General features: G+C 40.1%; 1 protein-coding gene across 4 annotated transcripts in view; it reads right to left on the reverse strand.

Annotated features, from left to right (window-relative positions):
- htr2cl1 (5-hydroxytryptamine (serotonin) receptor 2C, G protein-coupled-like 1) overlaps positions 1-24,673 on the reverse strand; it is a 247,858-nt gene that overhangs the window by 41,358 nt on the left and 181,827 nt on the right. For all 4 annotated transcript variants that reach the window (XM_041778688.1, XM_041778690.1, XM_041778689.1 and 1 more), the window contains one exon: positions 17,771-18,874. In XM_041778688.1, coding sequence (XP_041634622.1) covers positions 17,771-18,185 — 415 coding nt within the window. In that variant the 5' untranslated portion in view covers positions 18,186-18,874. The remainder of the gene's footprint in view (positions 1-17,770; positions 18,875-24,673) is intronic.

The following is a 24,673-nucleotide window of genomic DNA, read 5'->3' on the forward strand; positions in this document are numbered from 1 at the left end:
CTGGTAGATTGGGCATATGTGAGGCATTGTTCAACTGTCAGCTCATGATGGTAAAAGCTAATGATAAAGCTAACCAAGCACAGTTAGCTTATGTTACATTTGCAAAAGCTAACGTAAGTATATTAGCTTTCAAATCTTAAGCTTACAAAGCAACATTAATTTTAGGTAAATAATTTGCTGAAGCTTAGATTGCAAAATAAAAACCTAATGTTACCTTACCTAGCAGTTTAACTATGATGTTGATGAGCTATGTTAGCTTTAGCTACACAGCAACTCACAGCAGTGGTCAGCAAGAGGGGCTGAAGCTACAACCCGGGGCTGAAGGGGGGTACTGAGTCAAGCTCGATGGCATCTCTTTTGCCCGGGACTTTCACTCCTGGTAATAAGCCTGGAAACTGCTGGTGGTTTTTCGACACATCCACAGCAGGACCAAGGGCCCATGGCAACCCTTCTACATACCTGGATAGTATCTAGGTTGTCTACCCTAAGGGTGTGGACCTTGTTAAGATTCTTTTTCTCATGCCCCTGGTAATATGCAAGGACATCCAGAACAAGACTGGGGTTGTGTTAATCCGTTATCCTGCCTGATGGTGCCCCTTAGACAGGCTTACTTGTCACATCTACGCCTTACTTCATCATTAATCTTTCAGCACAAACATGTCTAAAAGTTCTGCACAGTACTCTTTGTCCTGAAACTTTTCTAACCCTAAGACTTTTGGGGATTGATCAGATAAGGAACAGTTAATATTCAAATACTTTTACCATTCCTAGAACCTTGATCTAAGTTAACTGAGTGCACATGAAGAGGATCTATCCTTATGCTCATTTTGAGTGACTGGCAAGCCACAAAGGACTCAACAATGTTCAATTTACCGCATAGTTTCAACTAAATGATCCCTTTTCTCCCTCTTGTTTCTTATATTACAGTCTCTTTCTGTTAGCAACAAGCTTCCCAATTCATTAAAGCAGAGATGACACATCTCAAATTAATCCCCCGGCAGAGCTCTCTGTGTCTGTGTGTCTCTTTGAGTGTGTTTTGTCAGGGACTGTCTGTTTCCAATTTGGGCCCCATGCAGGGAGATAGCCTTCAGCGATAACTTTGATTGAGTTGGCCTTGAAGGTCCTATACTCCAAGGCTGTGTGTTCCTCTGTGAGTACTAGTTATCAAACATAGTCTGTAAGATCTCATCTCCTTCTCCGCTGCCTCTCTCCCATCTCAATTTCTTCATCCTCCTCTTCTGATCTTATCGAATGTGCTTTATAACACCATATTTTTTACATCAATCGATGTGTTTATATGTTTGCTGTATGATTTGAAGATTTAAAGTGAGATATATCTGCTATGCCTTTCACGTTGATGTCAAACACCCGATAGCATGAGCAGTGTTCCACACTTCATATATTATCAGTGTTTTATTATCACTTCTATGTTTTATCACCAAAATGGGAGCCAAGGGAGGAAAGGAGCCAATTGAATCTAAATCACATTCATTTGTAATGCAACCTTATCCCTCCCCTGGTATGTTCACACTTTCAATAAAGACGTCTTATGAATGTTTCATAGTGAAATAGATGGGGAAGGCTTTAATTTTCCAGACACATTGTTATTACAGAAGATCAAACTGCAATTTTTCTTTTCTTTATCTGCGAGTGTTCAGAGAGAAAATATCACTCTGCCATTTAAACAGAATTGAAAAGACTTGGTTCCAATTGTAAAGCTGATTTCTTGAGAATTTAAGTGTAAGATTCAGGAGGGTCTACTTGAGAAAACTGAACATAGACTGTATAAGAGGGATAGTCCCTGCTATCCCCATAGGTCACCAATTGACCCTTTAAGGGCTTGGGTTCTGTGTTTTTTAAAGTTTCTATTGTTGGTTTATATGGCTTAAGACATAATGTTTGGACCATAATCTTCTTCAGAAATTATTAACTAACTCAAGAGGAAGTATATTTCAGTATTCCTTGCTACCATTACACCATGAAGACAACAGAACACTCAGAGCAACTCAGAGAAAATGTTATTGAAAAGTATACAAAAACATTTCAAAGGCACGGAACAACCCCGAAATTCAGTAAAATCCATCGTCAAGGAATGGATAGGTTAGGGTTATGGCACATGTGTAAATCTGCCTAGATCAGGCCGTCCTCACAAACTGAGTCACTGCGCAAGAAGGATGCTAGTGAGAAAGGCCACCAAGACTACTCTGAAGGACTGAAAGTCAAAGTCTCTATGCATACGACAACTGTGCTTGGGCTCTTCACCAGTCAAAGCTTTATCGGAAGCTGGCAACGAGAAAGCCACTATTGATGAAAACTCATTCAATCTTGACTCGAGTTCACCCAAAGGCATGTGGGAGACTCTATGGTCAAGTGTAAGAAAAGTCTTTAGTCTGATGAGACCAAAATGGAGCTTTTTGGCCAACAGACAAGATGCAAATCACTGCACATCATCACAAACACACCATCCCCACTGTGAAGCACAGTGGTGGCAGCGTCATGCCGTGGGGATGCTTCTCGGCAGCTTGCCCTGGCTTGTAAAGGTACAGGGTAAAATGAATGCAGCAAATCCTGGAGGACAATCTTATTCAGTCTGCAAGAGAACTACAGCTTTGAAGATATATTTTCCAGCAAGACAATGACCCAAAGCATACAGTGCCACTAAATTATGTCCACTGAGAAAGCACTCTAGTATCATGTACTAAGAGCACAATCTACAAGGCACTTTATCATACTATGTCCATTGAAAAGGCACCCTATAGGGGCACTTCATCATTTTTTCTCTAATCAGAGTACCATTGAGAAGACAATTTACGACATTATATCCACTTACAGGGCACCCTAGAGGGAACTTTATCATATTTATCTACTCAGAGTGCAACCTGCAAGGCAATTTACTTAATCATATCCACTAAGAGAGCACACTAGAGGGCACATTATCATCTTTGACTACTCACAGTACAACATGGAAGGCACTTTACCACATTATGCCTACTGAAAAGGCACCCGAGAGGGCACCTTATCATATTTGTCTACTTCGACTACAACCTAAAAGGCATTTAATCAGGTTATGTCCACTGAAAATTCACACTAGAGGGCACATTGTTATCTTTGTCACTTTACGGGCGCTTTACCGTATTAATTAGATTGAGAGAGCACTGTAAAAGTCACTTATCACCTGTGTCTACTAAGACAAAAACTTGGAAGGCACTTTACCACATTTTGTCTGCTGAAAAGGCACTCTAGAGGGCACCTTATCATAATCTTCTACTCAAACTACAACCTGGAAGGGTTATGTCCCCTGAAAATTCACACTAGAGGGCACTCATCATCATCTTCGTCTACTCAGAGTAGACCAAGCTAGGCAATTTACCATATTATGTCTACTGAGTTGGCACCCTAGATGGCACTTTATCTTGTGTGTCTTCTGAAAGAACAACTTGGATGGCACTCTCCTATGTTTTGCCTACTGAGAAATCCCAGAGGGCATTTTATCAGGTTATGTCCACTAAATAAGCAAACTGGAGGGCACTTTATCATCTTTGTCTACTCACAGGACAACCTGGATGTCACTTTATCATATAATTTCTACTCAGAAAGCACCAAGAGGGCACTTCATCATATTTCTATACCAAGCATACAACCTAGAAGGCACTTTACCACATTATGTCTGCTGAGAAGGCACCACAGAGGGCACTTTATCATATTTCTATACCAAGCATACAACCTAGAAGGCACTTTACCACATTATGTCTGCTGAGAAGGCACCACAGAGGGCACTTTATCATATTTCTATACCAAGCATACAGCCTAGAAGGCACTTTACCACATTATGTCCACTGAGAAGGCACCTCAGAGGGCACCTTATCATGTTTGTATGCTAGGAATACAACGTGGAAGGCACTTTACCATATCATGTCCACTGAGAGTGCACCCTGGAGGGCACTTCATCATCTTTGTCTACTCAGAGTACCGTTGGGAAACACTTAACCACAGTATATCCATCTAGAGGGTACCTTGTCAAGTTGCACAATTCTCCCAACTGGCTTGGGTAAGAGTTCAATTTAGAAAGTGGATCCACTGATCTTTCAGAATTATAACAGCTGCTTGTGGTCCAGCTTTCAGTATGTTTCATATGCTAGCGTTTTACTACTCATTACTCTAATTTGCTAACTCTGCTGTAGCTAACTATAACAGCAATGAACATTTGGGTAGCAATTTACTAAATTCCCATCCATGTGTGTTACACTTGTAGACTGGAAAGTCAGCAGGAAGCTGTTGTTGTTGCAGCTTCACCGCATGTTTTACACAATGTCCCCTCATACGATGACCGAAAAGGAAAATGGCCCTACTGAGAATTATTCATTTAAAGTGCTCATGGAAATTTGAAACCATTAACATGAGAGAAAAGGCCAAATGAGGTCATACAAATGAGCTAGCTTGTTTTAACCCCACTCAGGTCACTGACATTGGGACATTTATGAAGATCAATTGAACTGCATGATTTGATTAACGTCATTAAGACAATTATTCCTGTCCAAACTCCATCTAATCTCTTATTTGTTTTTATCCTGGGCCATAGGAAGAGCCAGCCTGTGCTTGTGCTTGTTATTTTGGAAGCTTAGACACCATCAATTCTATTTAATCATCATTCTGGTAATTCTAATTAAAGAATATGTGTGTGAGCAGACTGTTTGTGTGCATCTAAAAAGTCGCTTCATCACAATCAACATCACTTTTCATCATGATTGCCATTGTTATCATAGTCATCATTGTTATTATCACTCTATTCTGAATGATTCACTGTAGATTTAAGAGCATTCTGTGACCCACCTGTACTTTGTGCTGGTGTATTTGGTTAAAAAAAATCGGTCCACTGTGTGAATCAATGCCGTCAAGAACCAGTCTGATGGATAACAGGCCAAGTATGGATCCAAACTCTGAATGTTCAAAGGAGAATAAGCTCCGTTGTAGGTGTATATGTGCCAGAAACAAAGGAAGACTACAGACCTGTTGTGTTTTTTCTTTGTTGGTGTGAAACATTGATTATCCTATGAGCAATCAGCCACAGCTTCATCTAACACGCAGATACAGACCAAGCAGGCGAGTGTGTCCATCGACCGTGCTCAACCCATTAAGCAGCAATCATCCGTCGCCATCCTGTTTTGTATTCCTTAAGGATTTTAGCCACAGAGCAACGACGCGAAAAACATCAAGTCTGGAACAAGTTGTTCTGAGGATACCCTAACAGCTGCAGGACTAAATGTTGGAGGACAAATGAGGCAACCCCTCACATGCTCCCTTTGGCATGTTGTTTCCAGTGCCTAGGCTGCAGGACACAGGGGGAAATAGCTTTTTTCCTGGGGCTCATCACCTCCTCAACTCGTACTAACCATATCTTTCTCATAACGGTCAATTAAAAAAATAAATAAAAAATTTAAAAAACACTCAACAGTCACAGTTACTCTAATTAACACTTAACAGTCACAGAGTTACTCTAAGTAACACTCAACAGTCACAGTTACTCTAATTAACACTCAACAGTCACAGAGTTACTCAAATTAACACTCAACAGTCACAGAGTTACTGTAATTAACACTTAACAGTCACAGAGTCTCTCTAATTAACACTCAACAGTCACAGAGTTACTCTAATTAACACTCAACAGTCATAGAGTTACTGTAATTTACACTTAACAGTCACAGAGTCTCTCTAATTAACACTCAACAGTCACAGAGTTACTCTAATTAACACTTAACAGTCACAGAGTTACTCTAATTAACACTCAACAGTCAGAGAGTTACACCTATTAACACTTAACAGTCACAGAGTTACTCTAAGTAACACTCAACAGTCACGGTTACTCTAATTAACACTTAACAGTCACAGAGTCACTCTGATGACCACTCAACAGTGACAGGGTCACTCTGATGACCATTCAACAGTCACAGAGTAACTCTTATTAACACTTAACAGTCACAGAGTTACTCTAAGTAACAATCAACAGTCACAGTTACTCGAATTACCACTCAACAGTCACAGAGTTACTCTAATTAACACTTAATAGTCACAGAGTTACTCTGATGACCACTCAACAATCACAGAGTCACTCTGGTGACCACTCAACAGTCACAGAGTGTGTTGATGAAGAATTAAAAGATTTAATTTCTCAGAGAAACAAATTTAAAGAAAAAGCTCAAAAAAGTAGTTGTATAATTGACAAACAAAAATATTGTAAACCGAGGAATTATGTCACAAAACTAAATCAAAAGAAAAAGAAACAATATTATGTACAACAGTTAAACAAAGCAAAAAATGATGGGAAAAGGCTATGGAGTACATTAAATAATATGAGAGAAATACCTCTCCATTACCTACATTTGTTGAGTGTGGAGGTACCTTTATCACAAAACCCAAAGAAAGTGCAAACTATCTTAATGATTATTTTAGAAACAAGGAATTGAAATTACAGGAAAATCTGTCTGATGGACTAGAAAATAACCTGTCCACTCTAAACATAAGTAAAATCATGAAGGAAAAGTTATGCCATTTTGAATTCAGTGAAATAAAAGTGGAAACTATTGATAAAATTGATAAAGTTAACTTGCACAGACAAACAACCAGATATGGACAATATAGACGGTAAACTGATCAGGTTGTCAAAAAGTTACATTTTGCACCCTATTTGTCATAAATTGAATGCTAGTTTGAAAAACAAAATCTTTCCACAGCTCTGGAAGGAAGCAAAAATCATACCACTGCCAAAAAACAGAAAAGAAACACTTAACGGTCCTAACAGTCGGCCCATAAGCTTGCTATCAGCACTAAGTAAGATCCTGGAGAAGGCAGTATCGGATCAAATACAGGAATACTTTTCAGAAAATAATTTGATCACAGATTCTCAGCATGCCTATAGAAAAAGACACTCTACATGCACAGCTCTCACACAAATGACAGACGACTGGTACAAAGAGTTAGACAACAAACAGATATGCGGAGCAATCTTATTAGATTTCACAGCTGCTTTTGATGCGATCAATCACAAGCTTCTTCTAAGGAAGTTAGAGGGTTACGGATTTAGACCATCAGCAGTAACTTGGATGGAATGCTATCTGACAAATAGATCACAGAGTGTTTTCTTTAATGGAAGTTTTTCAGTGTCTCCTCAGAATGTGGCCTTCCCCAAGGTAGCTGCCTAGGCCCTCTGCTCTATTCTATTTACACAAATTATTTACCTTTTGTTCTATCAGATGCTAAATCAATAATGTACGCAGATGATATTACAGTATATGCATCAACAACTACACCTGCTGATTTGACCACCACCTTGAACAAGGAATTAGATATCATAGGAAAATGGATTCAAGAAAACAAGCTCATACTGAATACATCCAAGACAAAAAAGCATAGTTTTAGGGTCTAATCATTCTCTGAGGCAAGAGCCAGAGCTTAAACTCTTCATCAATAATTCATCTATAGAGCAAGAAAAGGAAATTAAACTCTTAAATGTGTTACCTTAGACAATAAATTATCCTGGTCAAAACATATGGAATCTATTGCCGGTAAAAGGGGAAGGTCTTTGGCTGTAATAAGGAGAAGCAGAAAATTTCTTACCCCTGAATTAACTAAACTTGTACTGAATACTCTTGTTCTCTCACAGCTGGATTATTGTCAATTAAAATGGTCAAATGCGACAAAAGAAAGATTTAAGTAGACTGCAGCTCATACAAAACAAGGCAGCATGCCTGGCTCTACAATGTCCATATGACACTAATATCAACAGCATGCACCGAAGTCTGGGCTGGCTAAAGGTGAAGAACAAGATGGCTGCTTCATTACTACCGGCAACATGGAAACTTTTGCAATTTAAAACACCTTTTAATCAGTACAGGAAACTAAAACTGAATTTAGAATCGTATAGATACAACACTAGACAGGCAACAAATCGACAGTTTTCACTACCAAAAGGAAACACTAACTCCCTAAAACGTACAGTAGAGTACAGAGCAATGAAGGCATGGAATTCCTTACCTCTATTACTAAGTTAACACAAAAATTTATTTTTAAAAGTCATATTACAAAACACCTTGGCACATCATATTTGTAGGACACTAGCCATAGATAGAATGATTGTAATTTTTTTTAACCTAACTTTTGTATTAATGTTTTGTGGATGATATTTGTTTTATTTTTGACAGAAATTATTGTATAATTTCAATGGATATTTTAAGTTTCTTGATTTGTGTGAGCTATTATTTTAATTCTCTTTCCTATATGTGATGGTTTGCACAGACTGTGTTGCTTTCTTGTAAAGTTAAATGTATATATGATATGCCTGTATGTTTGTTTTTAGCCTGGACCCCAGGGAGACTAGCTGTGCTCCAGGGTACAGCTAATGGGGATCCAAATTAAATAAACTAATAAACAGAGTTTCTCTAATTACCACTCAACAGTCACAGAGTCACTCTGGTGACCACTCAACAGTCACAGAGTTACTCTGATGACTACTCAACAGTCACAGAGTCACTCTAATGACCACTTCAAAGTCACAGAGTTACTCCGATGACCACTCAACAGTCACAGAGTCACTATGATGACCATTCAACAGTCACAGTCACTCTGATGACCACTCAGCAGTCACAGAGTCACTCTAATGACCATTCAACAGTCACAGTCACTCTGATGACCACTCAACAGTGACAGAGTCACTCTGATGACCATTCAACAGTGACAGAGTCACTCTGATGACCATTCAACAGTAACAGAGTCACTCTGATGACCACTCAACAGTCCCAGAGTCACTCTGATGACCACTCAACAGTCCCAGAGTCACTCTGATGACCACTCAACAGTCACAGAGTCACTCTGGTGACCACTCAATAATTATAATTATCATTAAATCGATGAACTCTTTCCGTTCATCTAGATTTGCCCGAAAAACTGGACTTTTGAATGGATAGATTTGTCTGTGATCCACTGGTAAACTGTCCTGGGTTTACCCCACCACTCCACCTCTCATCAAGGCAGCTGGCAGTGACTAAACCCATAAACTCTGTCACAATAAGCCCTCTGTCCTACAACCTGTATTCTGATGTGAAAATGAATTGAATAGGTGCTTTGAATATGTCATAATGGGTTGGATGGGCTCACAGTGTCTAGGAGGAAAGGCCAGTGTCTTATTCAGAAACTACCTTTCATTCATATTGTTACCCACTATTCTCAGTAAGATGCTGTCAGTAAACATTGATAGACCAACTGTATGCTAAACAGGGATGGGAGATTCTTTCACATATGCAATGACATTTTTAACACTAATGCAGGGGCATTTTAACAAAAATTGCTGTTCCCTCCTGTTCCCTCCACAGTTATTCCCACTGCTGTAACAATTAAACTAAACAATCCAATAAATCTAATTTAACACATATTTGGCCTGTCAGTATCACATCTGTTGACTTTTCCCAATCTGTCCTCCTCTGCTGTCACACTGGGAAATTGGTATTAGCTGTCCTCTCAGACTAAACAGATTGGCTCATCCGCTTTCACTGTTTACACCCAAACTCTGTTCATCAGAATGTGTTCTCAGACTGACACAGATTGACCAAAATGTGACACTGGCTGATAACAGCTGAAGACTTCTCTCATTAACCATTTGATGACAACTGAACCCAAACACCAACTCTGCAAATTTGTTTCCCTGCAATGTAATTGTCACATCAAGATATTAATATTTGCCTGTGGATGCTGTCAGCAGACTAGTGGGGAATATTCTCTTATATAACATTATGACTGTGCCCCAAAGGCTTTGGACCAGGGCTCTTTTTTTTTTTTTTTTTTGCCAAGGGCCGAACACAGAACAATAAACAGATGGCTTAACCACACTGTAAGTGTACTAAAGTTCACAGACGTGATCAGAGAGGTTGCATTTTAGTTTTACCACGGTTTTGGGATCATGGCATGGACCATGGCCTGTAAACAAGTTAGTGACATAACATGCATATTTATGTATCTGAATCTACTATTTCCCTTTAAAAAATCAGTTCATGGCATATATCGATTTTTAGCCTTTGTTTGAATATATTTTAAGTAAATTGGATTAATATAGTTGATTTCTTATTTTGGCATCTCAAACCATAAAAATGCCAGATTGCGGGACGATCAGAGTAAATGAACAGCTTACTGACATTGTCAGCATGGCATTTTAAAAATGGCCTTTTAATTGTGAGAAATTATAATTAGACTACTTTGGAACAAATTTAATTGAAACCTTTAAAATAAATAAAAGTTAATAAAATGTATCATTTTAAAGTTTGTAAGATGATCAAAAACTTTTGTCCTGGAATTTGCAAGCTCTTAAACGTCAGGGTAAAGCACCCGTAATCATGGGTATTTTATTTTGAAATTAACAAATTGTAGCATAATGTGTCATGCATTTGACTGCAGCTGACATCTATGGCTGAGAAAAATGGTTACATTAATGACATATGTCAAAGTATTTGTTGGTTTAATCTGAAATTAGTTACAAATGTCAAGTGAAGCAAATGAGTAAAGCTTTACATGTCACTGACCAAAACATAGGAAGGGATGCTGTGAGGTTTCAGCATTTTTAAAACCAAAGCCAGACTAAACAAGTCAACCCAGACATCCCTCTCCCCAGCAACTCTTTCCAACTTCTTCTGGGGGATCACAAGGCATTCCCAGACTAGATAGTATAAACAAGGGAAGTAGGGTTAGGTTTAGGGGAGAACGGCTAGGTTAAAGGGAGTAGGATTAGGTTTAGGGGAGTGGGTTTAGGACAGTGGGGTTAGGCTAAGGGAAGTAGGGCTAGGTTAGGGTAGTAGGGCTAGGCTAAGTGGAATAGGGCTAGGTTAAAGGAAGTTAGGTTAGACTAAGCAGAGTAGGCTTAGGTTAGGGGAGTAGGGCTAGGTGAAGGGGAGTAGGGTTAGGGTTAGGGGAGTGGGTTTAGGACAGTAGGGTTAGGCTAAGGGAAGTAGGGCTAGGTTAAAGGAAGTTAGATTAGGCTTAGGAAAATAGGGCTAGGTTAGGGAAGTAGGGGTAGGCTAAGCAGAGTAGGGCTTGGTTAAAAGAAGTTAGGTTAGGGTAAGGGAAGTAGGTTAGGGGAGTAGGGCTAGGTTAAGGGGAGTAGGATTAGGTTTAGTAGAGTGGGTTTAGGACATTGGGGTTAGGCTAAGGGAAGTAGGGTTAGGTTGAAGGAAGTTAGGTTAGGCTAAGGGAAGTAGGTTAGGTTAGGGGAGTAGGGCTAGGAAAAGGGGACTAGGGTTAGGTTTAGGGGAGGGGGTTTAGGACATTGGGGTTTGGCCAAGAGAAGTAGGGTTAGGCTAAAGGAAGTTAGGTTAGGCTACGGGATGTGGGTTTAGAACAGTGTGGTTAGGTTTAGGGGAGTGGGCTGGGTCAAAGGAAGTTAGGGTTAAGTTAGGGGAGTCGGGTTAGGTTTAGGGGAGTGGGGTTAGGTTAAAGGAATTTAGGGTTACTTTATTAATCCTTGAAGGGAAATTTACAGTTTGCACTCTCTTCTTGAACATGTTACACACACATAAGCTGAATTACAGGCAAAAACACCCGCCCATGGACATGCATGGACATAATTGAGAGATTACAGAGTTATGGCCTTGCTGCTCTTGTTGAAGTGCTGCTGGAACCTGCTGGCCTTGCTCCAGGGCACTTTGACAGTACTCAGGAAGCGACCTGACACCTCTCCAGCTACCAGGCCAACGTCCACATGTGGTCCGACCAGGACTTGAACTGGTGACCCTCCTAACCCAGCCCAAGTCCGAGGTACTGTGGCCCCCAGGTAAGGTTAGGTTAGCTAAAGCACACTGCACTGAGAAGAGCGCTGAGAGGGGCATGGTGTCACAGAGAGTCAGCTAGGTAAAAGCCCAGAGGTTAGGTTAAGGTCAGAGTTAGGCAGTGTAAGCAAGACTAAACAAGTTTACACAGACATCCCTCTCCCCAGTGACATTTTCTCTTTGGGATCCTGGGTCGTTCCAAGGCTTGACAAGATTTAAAATCCCTCCATTGTGTTCTGGATCTACCCCAAGGTCTCCTCCCAGCTAGACATACCTGGAAGACCTCCAAAGGGAAGCGCCAAGGATGCATCCTGATCAGATAACAGAACATAATTAAACTTTTCAGGCTGGTATGAAGACACCAAAGGCCTGATTTATCCTTGTTTTCCACTGCTTTGGCTTTGCTTAAACCTTCCCTCAGAGTCTTAACAAGTTCTCCGAGGTGACAAATGCCCAGAAGTTTGACCTGATCATGTCTGTGACGTTAGCGTCTACAGGTACAAAGTAAGAAAAGTGGCATTCTTTGGTGGCCATGTAGAGACATAGTTAAAATTCTACAGGAAGACAGCCTTTCTTTAATTCAATGTTTTTATTCAATAATGGAAAAGAAATTCAATACACATCCCACCATATAACAACCAGACATCCTATTAAGCAAGCGTGGGCGTTCATGCAGAGTCCTGGCAGGGATTTTGTAAGCAAGAACAGCAGCTGATAGCTGGTATGATATTGCAATTATCAGCCTGGCATGCACTGACTCTTGGATCACTTGCTGTAAAACAGTGTGTGATGTCTCAGAAGCAATAATTATTTCAATGGTTGCGCTGAAAATTTTGTTGAAATAATGATAGGGCACGTGTCAGTGTGTGCTGTCAACAGCTGGGGAGTAGGAGGTTGTCAGAGGAAGACATCAGCAAGTATTGTTTAAATATTCGGTTATATTCATAAGCATTTCACTGTTTCCTGGATGATAAACTATATAGAACAATATACAAACCAGATCACCCAGTTTGAATGGTGCATTACCATACATGTACCATATATGCCTCAACATAGTATTTTCCTTATTGCTTTTTAGAAATTTGTGCATTGGATGAGAATTACCTGAGTGAATACAAAATGCAGTTTTTAGCCTTCTTGTCTTTACGTGACCCCCCCCCCCCCCTTTTGAATCCAGACCTATGTGATTAACCACATTTTTGGAAAGCTAAGTTCAACATCACTAGCCACACCCAGACCTGATTACTGCCACGTTGAACCAAGAAGATCTCAAAAACAACCTGTCATGATGGCATCAGAAGTAATTCAGAAAAAGATACGAAAGAAAATCATTGACATCTATCAGTCTGGAAACCACAGAGAGTCATTATCCACAAAGGGGGAAAATTTGGAACAGTGGTGAACCTTTACAGAAGCTGCCTGCCAACCAAAATTACTCCAAGAGTGCACTGACGACTCATCTGAGAGGTTACAAAAGAACCCAGAACAACATGTAAAGACCTGCAGGCCAGACTTAACTCAGTTAAAGCCCCTGCAAAGTGAAAATTAATCTGTGTTTAGGTTTTGCTGTATGACAGGTCACTGTGTAATGAACCCCTAAATCAAATTTCAGTCAACTAAAACATCTCTAAGTTTATCAAATCAAGCTTCAAAATCGTGAAAAATAGGCAGTAATATCTACTCCAGGATGGTGTGGGCGTGTCTGTTGTATAAGCTGAAGCCACGCCCACTCAGGAGAAATACGATCCTCTCAGGTTTAAAAATGTTACAATCTGAATGTTGACCTTGTGATCAGAGTGCAGCTGCCTGGCTCTGTGCCAGAGGAGAGACAAAGTCAGTTTTCTGGTTCAAATCTCTGTTATGATGCTTTAAATGATCCATAGACCACTGTAGCAAATGGATTTGGCAAATATACCTCAAAATGAACAAAAAACCCCCCAAAAAAACAGAATTTAACTGACTATTTTCTTTCAATAAAGTTACATCAGCTAACAACAGACTGGACTGAGATTAACTGCTCTGTGATTTTATATTGTAGCATTAGAGGGGCGGGGTCATTCCCTACTGTGGGCTCATGACATCATGAGCCCACGTATTGGCCCCGCCCACACGAAACCCAGCCAGGAAAGAGGTGAAAAAATTTCTAACTAAATCCAGAATTCAGTCACATGTAGATCTCAGAGTTTTCACATGTTTACAGCAACTATATTCCAACATATCTAGTGTGTTGATGAAAACTTTGGATTTCACCTTACAGGGACTTTAAGATCAGCATTCATGATTCAACAGTGAGAAAGAGACTGGGAAACAATGGCATCCATGGGAGGGTTCCAAGGCCAAAGTTACTGCTGACCAAAAAGACCACAAATATTTGTCTCAGTTTTGCAAAAGAAAGAAAAACATCTTGATGGTCGCCATGACAAGAAGAAAATAGTCTGTGACCAAGTGTTGTAACTGATGACTCCTGCTCTCTACCAGGAAAATCCTGATGGAGAGTGTCCGACCTTTAGTTTGTGACCTCAAACTCAAGCACACTCAGCAAGACATTAAAAGAACAGCAGCAAGTCGACCTCTGAACAGCTTAAAAATATGAACCTTTTGGAGTGGCCTAGTCGATGTCCGAACCTAAATCTGATTGAGATGCTATGGCATGACCTTAAACAGGGTGTTCAAGCTCAAAATAACCTCTAAGATGGCTGAAATAAAGTAATTCTGCACAAGAGAGTGGGCCACAATTCCTTCACAGCGATGTCTAAGACTCATTGCTAGTTATCAAAACAGGCAATCATGTGACTGTAAAGTTTGAGCACTGAATAATAAAAAATAATTTTCTTAACTTTGGTTGATTATCAGTGCAACTGAATGATAAACTGCTATCAAAATTCCACTTTTATAACAAAGTTAAAAGTTTGGATTAACTGTGCCCAACTCTGCTTATCAGCTGGAGACTACAGATTTCATGGTTATATAATCTCAATAAAATGTCCAAGTATTTTTTCATTACACCGAATACTTCATTTAACTGCAGCATGACAGTGGAGACTGGTAAAATTATTCTAGCAGTCTGGCTGTTGTTGAGGCAGTCCTAACACTTCTGTTTAGACTGCTACAGTCTCAGTGTTTTGTCAGGGCTCATGGTCCCTACCAGATGATGTCTAATTATTTTGGTGATCTCTTGACACTTCTTCCTGCAATACTGGCTGGAAAAAAAGTTCTTGGTGAAACAGTTGGAGAAGTAACGGAAAAGTGAGTTTAGGCATCCATGGTAAAAGACAAAATAATCCAGTCACTTTGTTTATTCACACTCACGTTATGACAAACATGTCGGTCCTCGGTGTGAATTAAAGCTCAGCTGATTGGTTGATATTCCAGATAAATTAGATCAATTGTGTTGATTGTTAGCAACTTTCAGGTGGATCCTGTGGTTGTGTAAAGGTTTGTTGAGTGAGACTCATATTGGAGTTTGATTGAGAGTATAAAGAGTAACCTCCAAAGTCCCTGCATGTACATATGAGGATATAACATTGGCTTTCCAACAACAAAATCACAGTTTCTGCTGTTTGAATTTTTTGAGATAATTATCAGGCTGGCCCATTGAAGTTTAAGTAATCTGCTTGAAACGTTGACGGAATTTATTTTGAAATTCTAAGGAATTTCCATTGAAATTTTAAGGATTTTTTTTTCATATTTGGGGAATTTGCTTGGAAATCTTTTTTCATGGAAATATATGCTTGTATATTTTGGAGGGATTCATTTGAAGTTTTTTTTAGTGTCAATATGATTTTACATTATTTGGGATTTTGAAGGGAAACCAGGAGAATTCTTTTTTTGGTGCTTTGGGGACTTTTCAGGCATTTTCAAGGACATTTTGGAGAAGTATTTGTCATTTCATGGAATTTGATATGACTTTTTTGAGAGAGTTTGATTTTTAAATTTTCAGGCTTTCTTGCACATTTGGGAAATCTTTTGGAATTTTTGGGAGGTTACATTAATTTGAATGGAGTTTACCTTTGAGATTTTCAACAATTTTCACAGCATTTTCAAAATATCTGTTCATGAAGTTTTGGTTGGGGAATTTTCCACTCATTTTTATGAAATTTTTGGGAATGTATTTACATGTTTTTTAAGAATTTGGTAAGAAATTTTTAAGGGAATTTGCTTGAAAATTTTGGGGAAGTTCCTTGAAAACTGTCAGGACTTACATGGGTTTATTGTTGTTGGTGGTGGTGGGGTTGGGGTGTTGTTGGAATATTTTGGCTTTATGACAAAGTTTCACTGAAACATTTTTTGAAGAAATTTGGGGGTATTTTTTATGGGATACTTATAAAAATGACAAGAATTTTCACTTTAATTTGGGGACATTTTTTGAAGTTTTGAGACATTTCTGTAGATTTTGGAAAGGACAATTCAGAACTTTGGTTTAAAATTTTGTTCGGCAAAAGTCCTCGTGGTCCTACCAAAATGACAAGAAAAATGACTCCATCCTTTCTTACTGATTGGAGATCATAAACCACCAGCTGGCCAGATATGTTCTGCTATAATTTTTTTGAGATAACTGCCCAGAATGTCCATTTAATTTTAAGTAATTTGCTTCAAATCTTGGGAAAATTTGCTTTAAAGTTTTAAGGAATTTTCCTTAAAATTTTAAATAGATATTTATTTTTGGGAACTTTGGGGAGTTTGCTTGGAAAATGTCAAATATTTCTGGAATATTTCGAGGATATGTTTGTACATTGTGGTGAATTTCAGTGGAAATATTTTGGGTTCATTTGTCTGTATCTTTTTTGCATTTTCATGGAAATTTGGAAAATTTATTTGGATGTTTGAGGAAATCTGTTTGGAAATTATTTCATTTAAATGGAAATTTGGAATAATGAATTTGTATTTTTATTGTATTTTATGTGACATTTTAGGGGGAATTTACTTTGAAACTTTGGAGAAATTCCTGGAAAACTTTTCACTATTTTCATGGATGTTGGGGATAATATTGTATGTTTCATAGAGTTTCATTGGTAGTCTTTAGGGGGCTGGTTGCTTATGTATTGTTTAGTATTTTCATGGGAATTCTGGAGGTTTGTTTGGATGTTTGGGAGAATTTTCTTAGACATTTTTATCAAACTTTGGAAAAAGAAGGTGTTTTTGATTTTTGTTAATTTGATAAGAAATTTTAGGGGGAATTTACTTTGAAACTTTTGGGAATTTGCTAAGAAAGTGTTCTTGAAATTTTCTGGATGTGAATATGTATTTTAGGGAGTATCATTTTGTTGGCAGTCTTTGGGGAAAATCGTTAATATTTTCCAGCATTTCAAGAGGAATTCAGGAAAAAAATCTTTTTATAATTTTTGGAAATTTGATAAGAATTGATTTGAGAATGTTTTGGATTCTGTTTTCTAAAATTTTAGGAATATGCTTGAAATTTCTGCAGAAAAAAAAAAAAACGTAATTTGATTGTATTTATGGGATTCTTTAAAAATATCACACAAATGTTAATTTCGTTGAAATTTTAGCAAATTTATGTGGAATTTGGAAAGAAAAATTTCCAAGAAATTCAGACCTTTAAGTAAAGCAAAATTACTCTACCATCCCTCTCTCAATGACTGACACCACTGTTGACTGAGGACCCCCCAAAAAACTAACCAACTGGTCTAATCATCTGCTCATAAACCTATGTGGTGCTGTTATTCTGCAAAAACAGGACCGGGATCTCCAGGATCAGGAGAGTTGCATCACTTTTGGTAAAAACTACTTCCCGTTCAAAGACAAGACTGGGCTTTTAAATGCATCAGGTCCCACTTATTCCAAACAAGTGGGAGAACTATAAATGCATCCCAAACAGAAGCTAAGGTCTCAGAGGGGTAAGACTATGATTAAGAACTTGACACTATCTGTTGTTACTTGGTGCATGCTAGCCTTAACCTAGCTTAAATGTTAACAAAAGCAGACATGTTATGAAGGAAGGCAACACTCACCATAGAGGATGTTGATGAGGGAAATTGGCATCACCAGGATGCCCACCAGCATGTCCGCCACAGCCAGTGACCTCAGGAAGAAGTTGGTAGCATTTTGAAGCTTCTTCTCCAATGACACTGCCAGAATCACCAGGATGTTTCCACCAATCGTCAGTGCGATGATGACGAGTATGAGCAACGCTGGCCAGTTTTTCTCCTTAATCACCGCCCTCGTGACGGACTCCTGGGTAAAATTGTCCACGCCTCCACTCATGGCTGCCGCACCTCCACCACTGGCCCCAAGCCCGATCCCCCATGCCAGGGTTTGGTTGAGGTCCAGGGGGTTGTTGCTAGGCCAAGCCATCCGACTTCCTACCTCCACTGAGGAAGTGGTGGTGCTGAACCCGCCAAGTAGAGCCCTCCCTGGGCCACCCATCCCAAAGAGAGAACCTTACCCAACTGGGTATTCAAAGATAGAGGTATAACTTTCCTTCCTCACCAGCAAAGTGGAGAAGAAGGTGGAGAGAGAGATGTCTTTCACATTGATCGAAAAGGTGTCTTCCAAAGTAGGTTTGTTCCCGTTAATTCCCGTAGACCTTAAACAGATCAGGATGGAGTAGGATTGGGGTGAGGGGAAAACCAGGGGGGACGCAACTTTGGGGATGGGGAGTGAAAGGGAAGACGGGGTTGGGAGGATCGAGCTCCAAAAGTTTTTGACACTATACTACTGTAAAGTCTTGCTAGCTGCACACTGGTTCAAGTATTTTCCTGAAGTTCAAATCACCCATTACTTGCCAGTGGGTCATTGGGGATGACTTCTCCAAGTGTTCACTGAGCCAGATCTTCCTGAAAACAATGCTTTAGTGATCTTGGTCACATCCACCTGTTGAAGAAGATGAGAGTTGAAGAGTTTCAAACAGTTCCAACTGAAAACTCAGAATTGGTTCCCTCGTATTCATGATTTCCTGGGTGGTGAATGCTCATGCTAACATATCCGTGCTGGTTACTTTGTAGGTGAGCATCATGAGATCTGATGTCTTCATTCAGTTGATGACGATAGATATATATCAAGGTCTTTTCAAGACTCGTCTTCTTACAGGTCAAAGTTGAGGAGATCTGGTTTATCTGTGGAAGGATATAATGAAAAAAAGATTAGTTAAGATCATCGTTTTGGACAAATCTGAGTCATCCATTAATCTCAGGGGCTCAGCAGTAGAAAGGGTTATGGGGGAAGCTTCTAAGTTTATCTTCTGGAATTTCATTGGGAAGTTCTGGCACCTATTGGGGTTGCAATTCTGACAAGGTGCCAAATATCTCTTAGTTCTTACACCCAGTTTTATCATTAAGAAGGAACCTTTTCCGTGTAAGTCTGCAGGTTCAGACGTTGCATGACACAAAGCAACCAACAAGGTACACAAGACTAGCTGATATAAACACAGGATGGGACGTTGTAATGGAGCCTGAGCAGAGCACTAAAATGCACATTTGTAGCCAGTATTCTCTACTGCTACATATCCACATATTGCCTTTAGCATCAGCCATGTTTTCCAGCCTGTCTGCTTTCACATCCAGAAGGTCTTGTACCTCTGCTGCTCTTGCTACTGGAGCTAACATTTCTTCCTTGTGTGATTTGTTGTCTTCGTCAACTGTTTAAGAGTGGTTAGCTAACGGTTACAAGCCTTACTGCGACCCAGATTGGCATGCACAAGTGCATCAAAAAATCAGCAATTGTGGAAGAGTCCAATTTGCAAATGTTTCCTAAGCCTTTAGTCTCTCACCCTGGTTCAGTACACACAATCACAACCATGGAGGAGAGTACTGACTAGAGCAGTGGTTCTCAACCTTGGGTCGAGACCCCCCCCCGGGGTCACGAGACACTAAGAGGGGGTCTCCAGATGCCCTAAAGAACTAAGAGTATTTTCTAAATTACACTGTTGCCACTTTACACCAATTTTGTCAGATTTTAACCCCTTTTAATTATATTTCCCACCAATTTTAACAAACTTTTGCCATTTAACACCTATTTTAAACTCTTTCCACCACTTTTTTTCTGCCTGTTTTGGCCACCTCTAAACCAATTCCTGCCACTTAAGCTTAATGTTCCCTTGTTGACCCATTATTGCTACTATTAACCCATTTTTACCACTTTTTACACCCATTTTAACCCCATTTCACCATTCTATATGCCCATTTTTGCTAGTTTAACTAATTTCTGCCAATATCTGCATATTTTTTCCCACTCAGTTACATTACCCTTTTTGCCAGATTTTTAACTATTTTTCATCACATTTCACCAAATTTCCACCCATTTTTGCTGATTTTAAGCAATTTCAGCCCCTTTTTTTACTCTCTTATACCACTATTTATGCCCATTTTTACCACTTTAACCCATTTTCACCATCTTTTTTGCCCTTTTTTGTCAAATTTTTGCCACTTCCAACCCATTTCGGCTACTTTTAAAATCCAGTTTCACCACCTTTTCCAGCATTTTTGGGCATTATTAACACATTGTAGCAATTTTTAAACCAATTTTAATAATTTTATCAACAAGGGCTATTTACTACACAAATGATTAAAAAAAGATATTTTTTCTTTGATATGATGGGTTATTTTTTCAGGTTGAATATGAAATATGGATGTCACAGCTTAAATTTTGATGGACCATGGTTTTGTTGACCTCCATGGGCCCCCAGTTTGGCTGGGTGACAGAAAGCTCTCCCATTTATCCCCCTTTATGGACGGCCTTGTCTGCACATGACTATTCTTAATTGTGCATGGCTGTGTTCAACCACCTATAGGTACAGTAGGGGTCCCCGGTCTCTGGCACCTTTATTTTGGGGGTTGCGGGCTGAAAAGGTTGAGAACCACTGGTCTAGAGGACAATCACTGACTCCCTCCACAAGGAGGGTAAGCCACAGAAGATCACTGCTAAAGGGCAGTCTGTTCTCTGAGTTCTGTATGAAAGCATATTCATGGAAAGTTGACTTGAGGGGAAAGGCGTGGTAAGAAAAAATGCACAAGCAACAGGAATGAGCTCTGCCTTCAGAGGACTGTCAAACAAAGCAGATCCAAGACCTTAGGGGAGCTTCACAAGGAGTGGACTGAGACTGGAGTTAATGGTTCAGGAGTCCAGGAAATGGACTACAAGCGTTGTGTTCTTAGTGTCGAGCCACTCCCGAAACTACAGATATCATAAGCGTCTCACCTGGGCTATGGAGACAAAGAACTGGACTGCTGATCAGTGGACCAAAGTCCTGTTTTCAGATGAAAGTAAAGGAAGGTCCCAGAGTCTGGAGGAAGACCAAAGAGGCAGAGAATCCAACGTGCTTGAAGTTAGGTGTTACAAACTGCCATAGTCACTGATGGATTTCGGTGCCACGTCATAGGTGGATGTTAGTTCACTTTGCTTTCTCACGTCTAGAGTCAGTACTTTGGAAGTACTGATTTCCTTTTCCAGCTGGACTTGGCACCAGACTACAGTGAAGCCAAAACTACCAGAAACTGGTTTGCTGACCATGGTGTTACTGTGTTTGATTGGCCAACGAACTGGTCTGACCTGAACCCTGAAGAGGATCCCTGGGGAAATGTCAACAGGCACAACACTCAAGAATACAGACAAGCTGAAGGCCGCTATCAGAGCAGTTTGGAGTTCCTAACATCCCAGCAGTGCCACAGACTGATGGCCACCTGTAAATTCATGCTGTCTAATTTCCTTTATATACAAATTTATTGACCACTGACCTCCTTAATTTCCTTTGTGTTGTGCATTTTATCTTCCCCTTTCCTCTATTCTTCCTTTCTTCCATTGCTTTTCTCCTTCCCTATTCGTCGTCCTTTAACCTTTCCTATCCATCAGCCTGACACCTCTATTCTTGTCTGTTTCCATGTCGAGTCTTTGTCTCTCATTTTATCCTTCTTTGTGTTCTCTGAGCTGCCTTTAACTTTACAAGACTAGTTAATGGTATTGTCTGCTCTCTTAATAAAAGTTTGGAGGAAGTCTGACTACAAGTGTCAAGCACTCTAGTCATTTAAAACACACTAAAAGAGATAAAAAGGCACCGGGAGCGTTGATGTTTACAACCTCACATCATTGTGTGTGTGTGCTGTTTGTGCAAAAGTACCGTCCGTCCTCTGTATTTACCTTTACGGATCAGACTGCTTAGTGATTTAGTGCCTCGTAAATGTCCTCAAGGATATGAGGAGAAGCCAGAAAGAGAGAAAGCAGGCATGACTTTGCTACCAACAGAGCAGGACGGAGCGTGAAAGGCGGTGAAAAACCAATGAGCGGCTCTTCAGAATGAGTGGGCACGTGTTTAAGAATGAGTGTGCTTCTTTGAGTGTGTCCATATGTGAGCTTGAGATAAAAAAGGCAGAAATCTCCAGACTGACTCAGGCCTCCAGCTGAGACACTTCAGTGGGCGTTTAGCCTGCGATAACATCAAGAGTACAATACACATCTTATTCATTGCTATAGGCACAGCCATAAAAATCCATGCTCTGCATTCGTCAGTCCGTGTAGGAATGTAAACATTTGTCTTGTTTGATGTTGAGTTATTGTAAAGCAACACGGGTTTGCTTGTGATCGTTAATATCTGGCAGTGCATGCATAAATTAATTTAGTAGGTGTGATTGTGTGTAAACATGATACTTAATGCAGATTATTCATGTATGTGTGGGCAGATACATTGTGTTTAATCCAACAGTTCTTCATGCATAAAAGATGAATCTCAGCAATGGCAATTCTACGTGAAAGATTACATTGTTTTCCAACAATGTTGTTGAAATCACATCATAACAATGAAATAGAGATATTGGGGAGATTAACAGTCCATCCATCCAGCCATCCATCCATCCATCCACCCATCCATCCATCCATCCATCCATCCATCCATCCATCTTCTTTTGCTCATTTGGGTTAGGACTAGGGTTAGCTTAAGGGAGTGAGGTAAGGTTAGGTTTTGGGGAGTAAGGGTAAAGTTAAAGGGAGTGGGTTTAGGAAAGTAGGGTGAGGTTTAGGGGAGTATGGTCAAGACTGGGTTAAGGTGAGTAAGGGTTAGGTTTAGGACAATGGCTTTAGGGCAGTAGGAAAAGATTTAGGGGAGTACGGTTAGGTTTAAGTGATTGGGTTTAGGACAGCTGGGTTAGGTTTAGATTTAGGGAAGTGGGTTTGGGGAGGTGGAGTTAACTTTAGAGTACAAGGGTTCGGTTTAGGGGAGTTGGTTTAGAGAGTCAGGTTATTTTTTTGGGGGGTTAAGTTCAGCAGAGAAGGGTTAGGATTAGGGGAGTAGGTTTAGGTGCAGTGGAGTACAGTTAAGGTTTAGGGGAGTAGGGTTAGCTCAAGGGTCAAAGGGTTACGGTTAAGTTTCGGACAGTAAGGGCTAGGTATGGGTTAGTGTGTTTAGGGTGCTAAGGTCACATTTAGGGGAGTGTGTTTAGGGCAGTAGGGCTAGGCTTAGGGGGTAGGCTTGGGTGAGTAGGGTTAGGTTTAGTGGAGACAGGATAAAGTTTAGGGGGTAGGGTTAGGTTTAGGGGAAAATGATCAAGGTTGGGTTTAAGTAAATAAGGGTAAGGTTTAGGACATTGGGTTTAGGGCAGTAGGATTAGATTTAGGGAAGTATGGTTAGGTTTTTCGGATTTGGTTTAAGACAGTAGGGTTAGGTTTAATGGAGAAGGGTTAGGTTAAGTTTAGAGAAGCTGTCTTGGGAAGGTGGTGTTAGGTTCAGGGGAGAAGAGTTAGGATAAGGGGAGTAGGTTTAGGTGTAAGGGAGTACTGCTAAGATGTAGGTGAGTAGGGATAGGTCATGGATCAAAGGGTTATGATGAGGTTAGGGCAGTAAGGGCTAGGTATTGGGTTGTGTGTTAATGGCACTAAGGCTACTTTTAGGGGATTGTGTTTAGGGCTGTAGGGCTAAGTTTAGGGGAGTAGGCTTGGGTGAGTAGGGTTAGCTTTAGGGAAGTCTGGTTAGGTTAAGGGGAGTAAGGTGAGGGTTAGGTTTAGGGAAGTGGGGCTAGGTTCAGTTGAGTAGGCTGAGGGTTAGGTTAAGGTTATGATTAGGGGAGTGGGGTTAAGGTTAGGTTTAGGGGAGTAAGGTAGCATAAGATAAGTAAGGATAAGGTCAGGTTAGGTAAAAGTGCACTGCACTGAGAGGAATCACTGAGAGGGGCATGGTCTCAGAGAAAGCTAGCTAGTTTAGCTTAAGTAAAGCCTGGAGGTTAGGTTAAAGGTAGGGTTGGGGGTGTAAGCAAGACTAAGCAAGTCGACCCAGACACCCCTCTCTCCAGTGACATTCTTCAGCTCCCCCTTTGGGATCCTGAGGCATTCCCAGGCCTGAACGGATATATAATTCCTCCAGCGAGTCCTGGGTTCCTCCCAGATGGACTTACCTAGAAGACCTTCCAACGGAGGCCTCTTTATCAGACACCTGATCCTGTTTTCTTTCAATGTAAATGAGCATCAGTCTCCTCCTAGCTCCTTTTGGGTGTCTGAACTCATCACACTATCTTTAAGGTTGAGAACTAATCTCAGCTTCTTGTCGTTTTGGCCTGTTCAGTATCAACTGATTTAACCTTTCTTTGCTGGGTGTGATGTTTTGATGCAACTCTTGTTAAATATGTCTTTACTGCATTAAGTGGAAAGTGGAGGTGGAAACACTGACTAATTGTATGTTATGTGAATAAGAAGCACAAGACAACAAATAGTTCAAAAAGAGGATGAAAAGCCTTAGTTCAACTGAACATCTGGTATTTTTCTGCAATATTTATCACAACAGGCCATTGCCACTTTGCTCAGCTTTTTGTCAGAGTAGTAACAGCATGTTCTGTTCTAACTGCTGTTCACATTGTTCTTTTCAGATTACCCTCTTATGGGAATGGATGTGAGACTCCTTCTGCATCAAAATTGACCTGTAGAGAACATTATGATTC

Source organism: Cheilinus undulatus, linkage group 22, assembly GCF_018320785.1.
Source record: "Cheilinus undulatus linkage group 22, ASM1832078v1, whole genome shotgun sequence".
Taxonomy (NCBI): domain Eukaryota; kingdom Metazoa; phylum Chordata; class Actinopteri; order Labriformes; family Labridae; genus Cheilinus; species Cheilinus undulatus.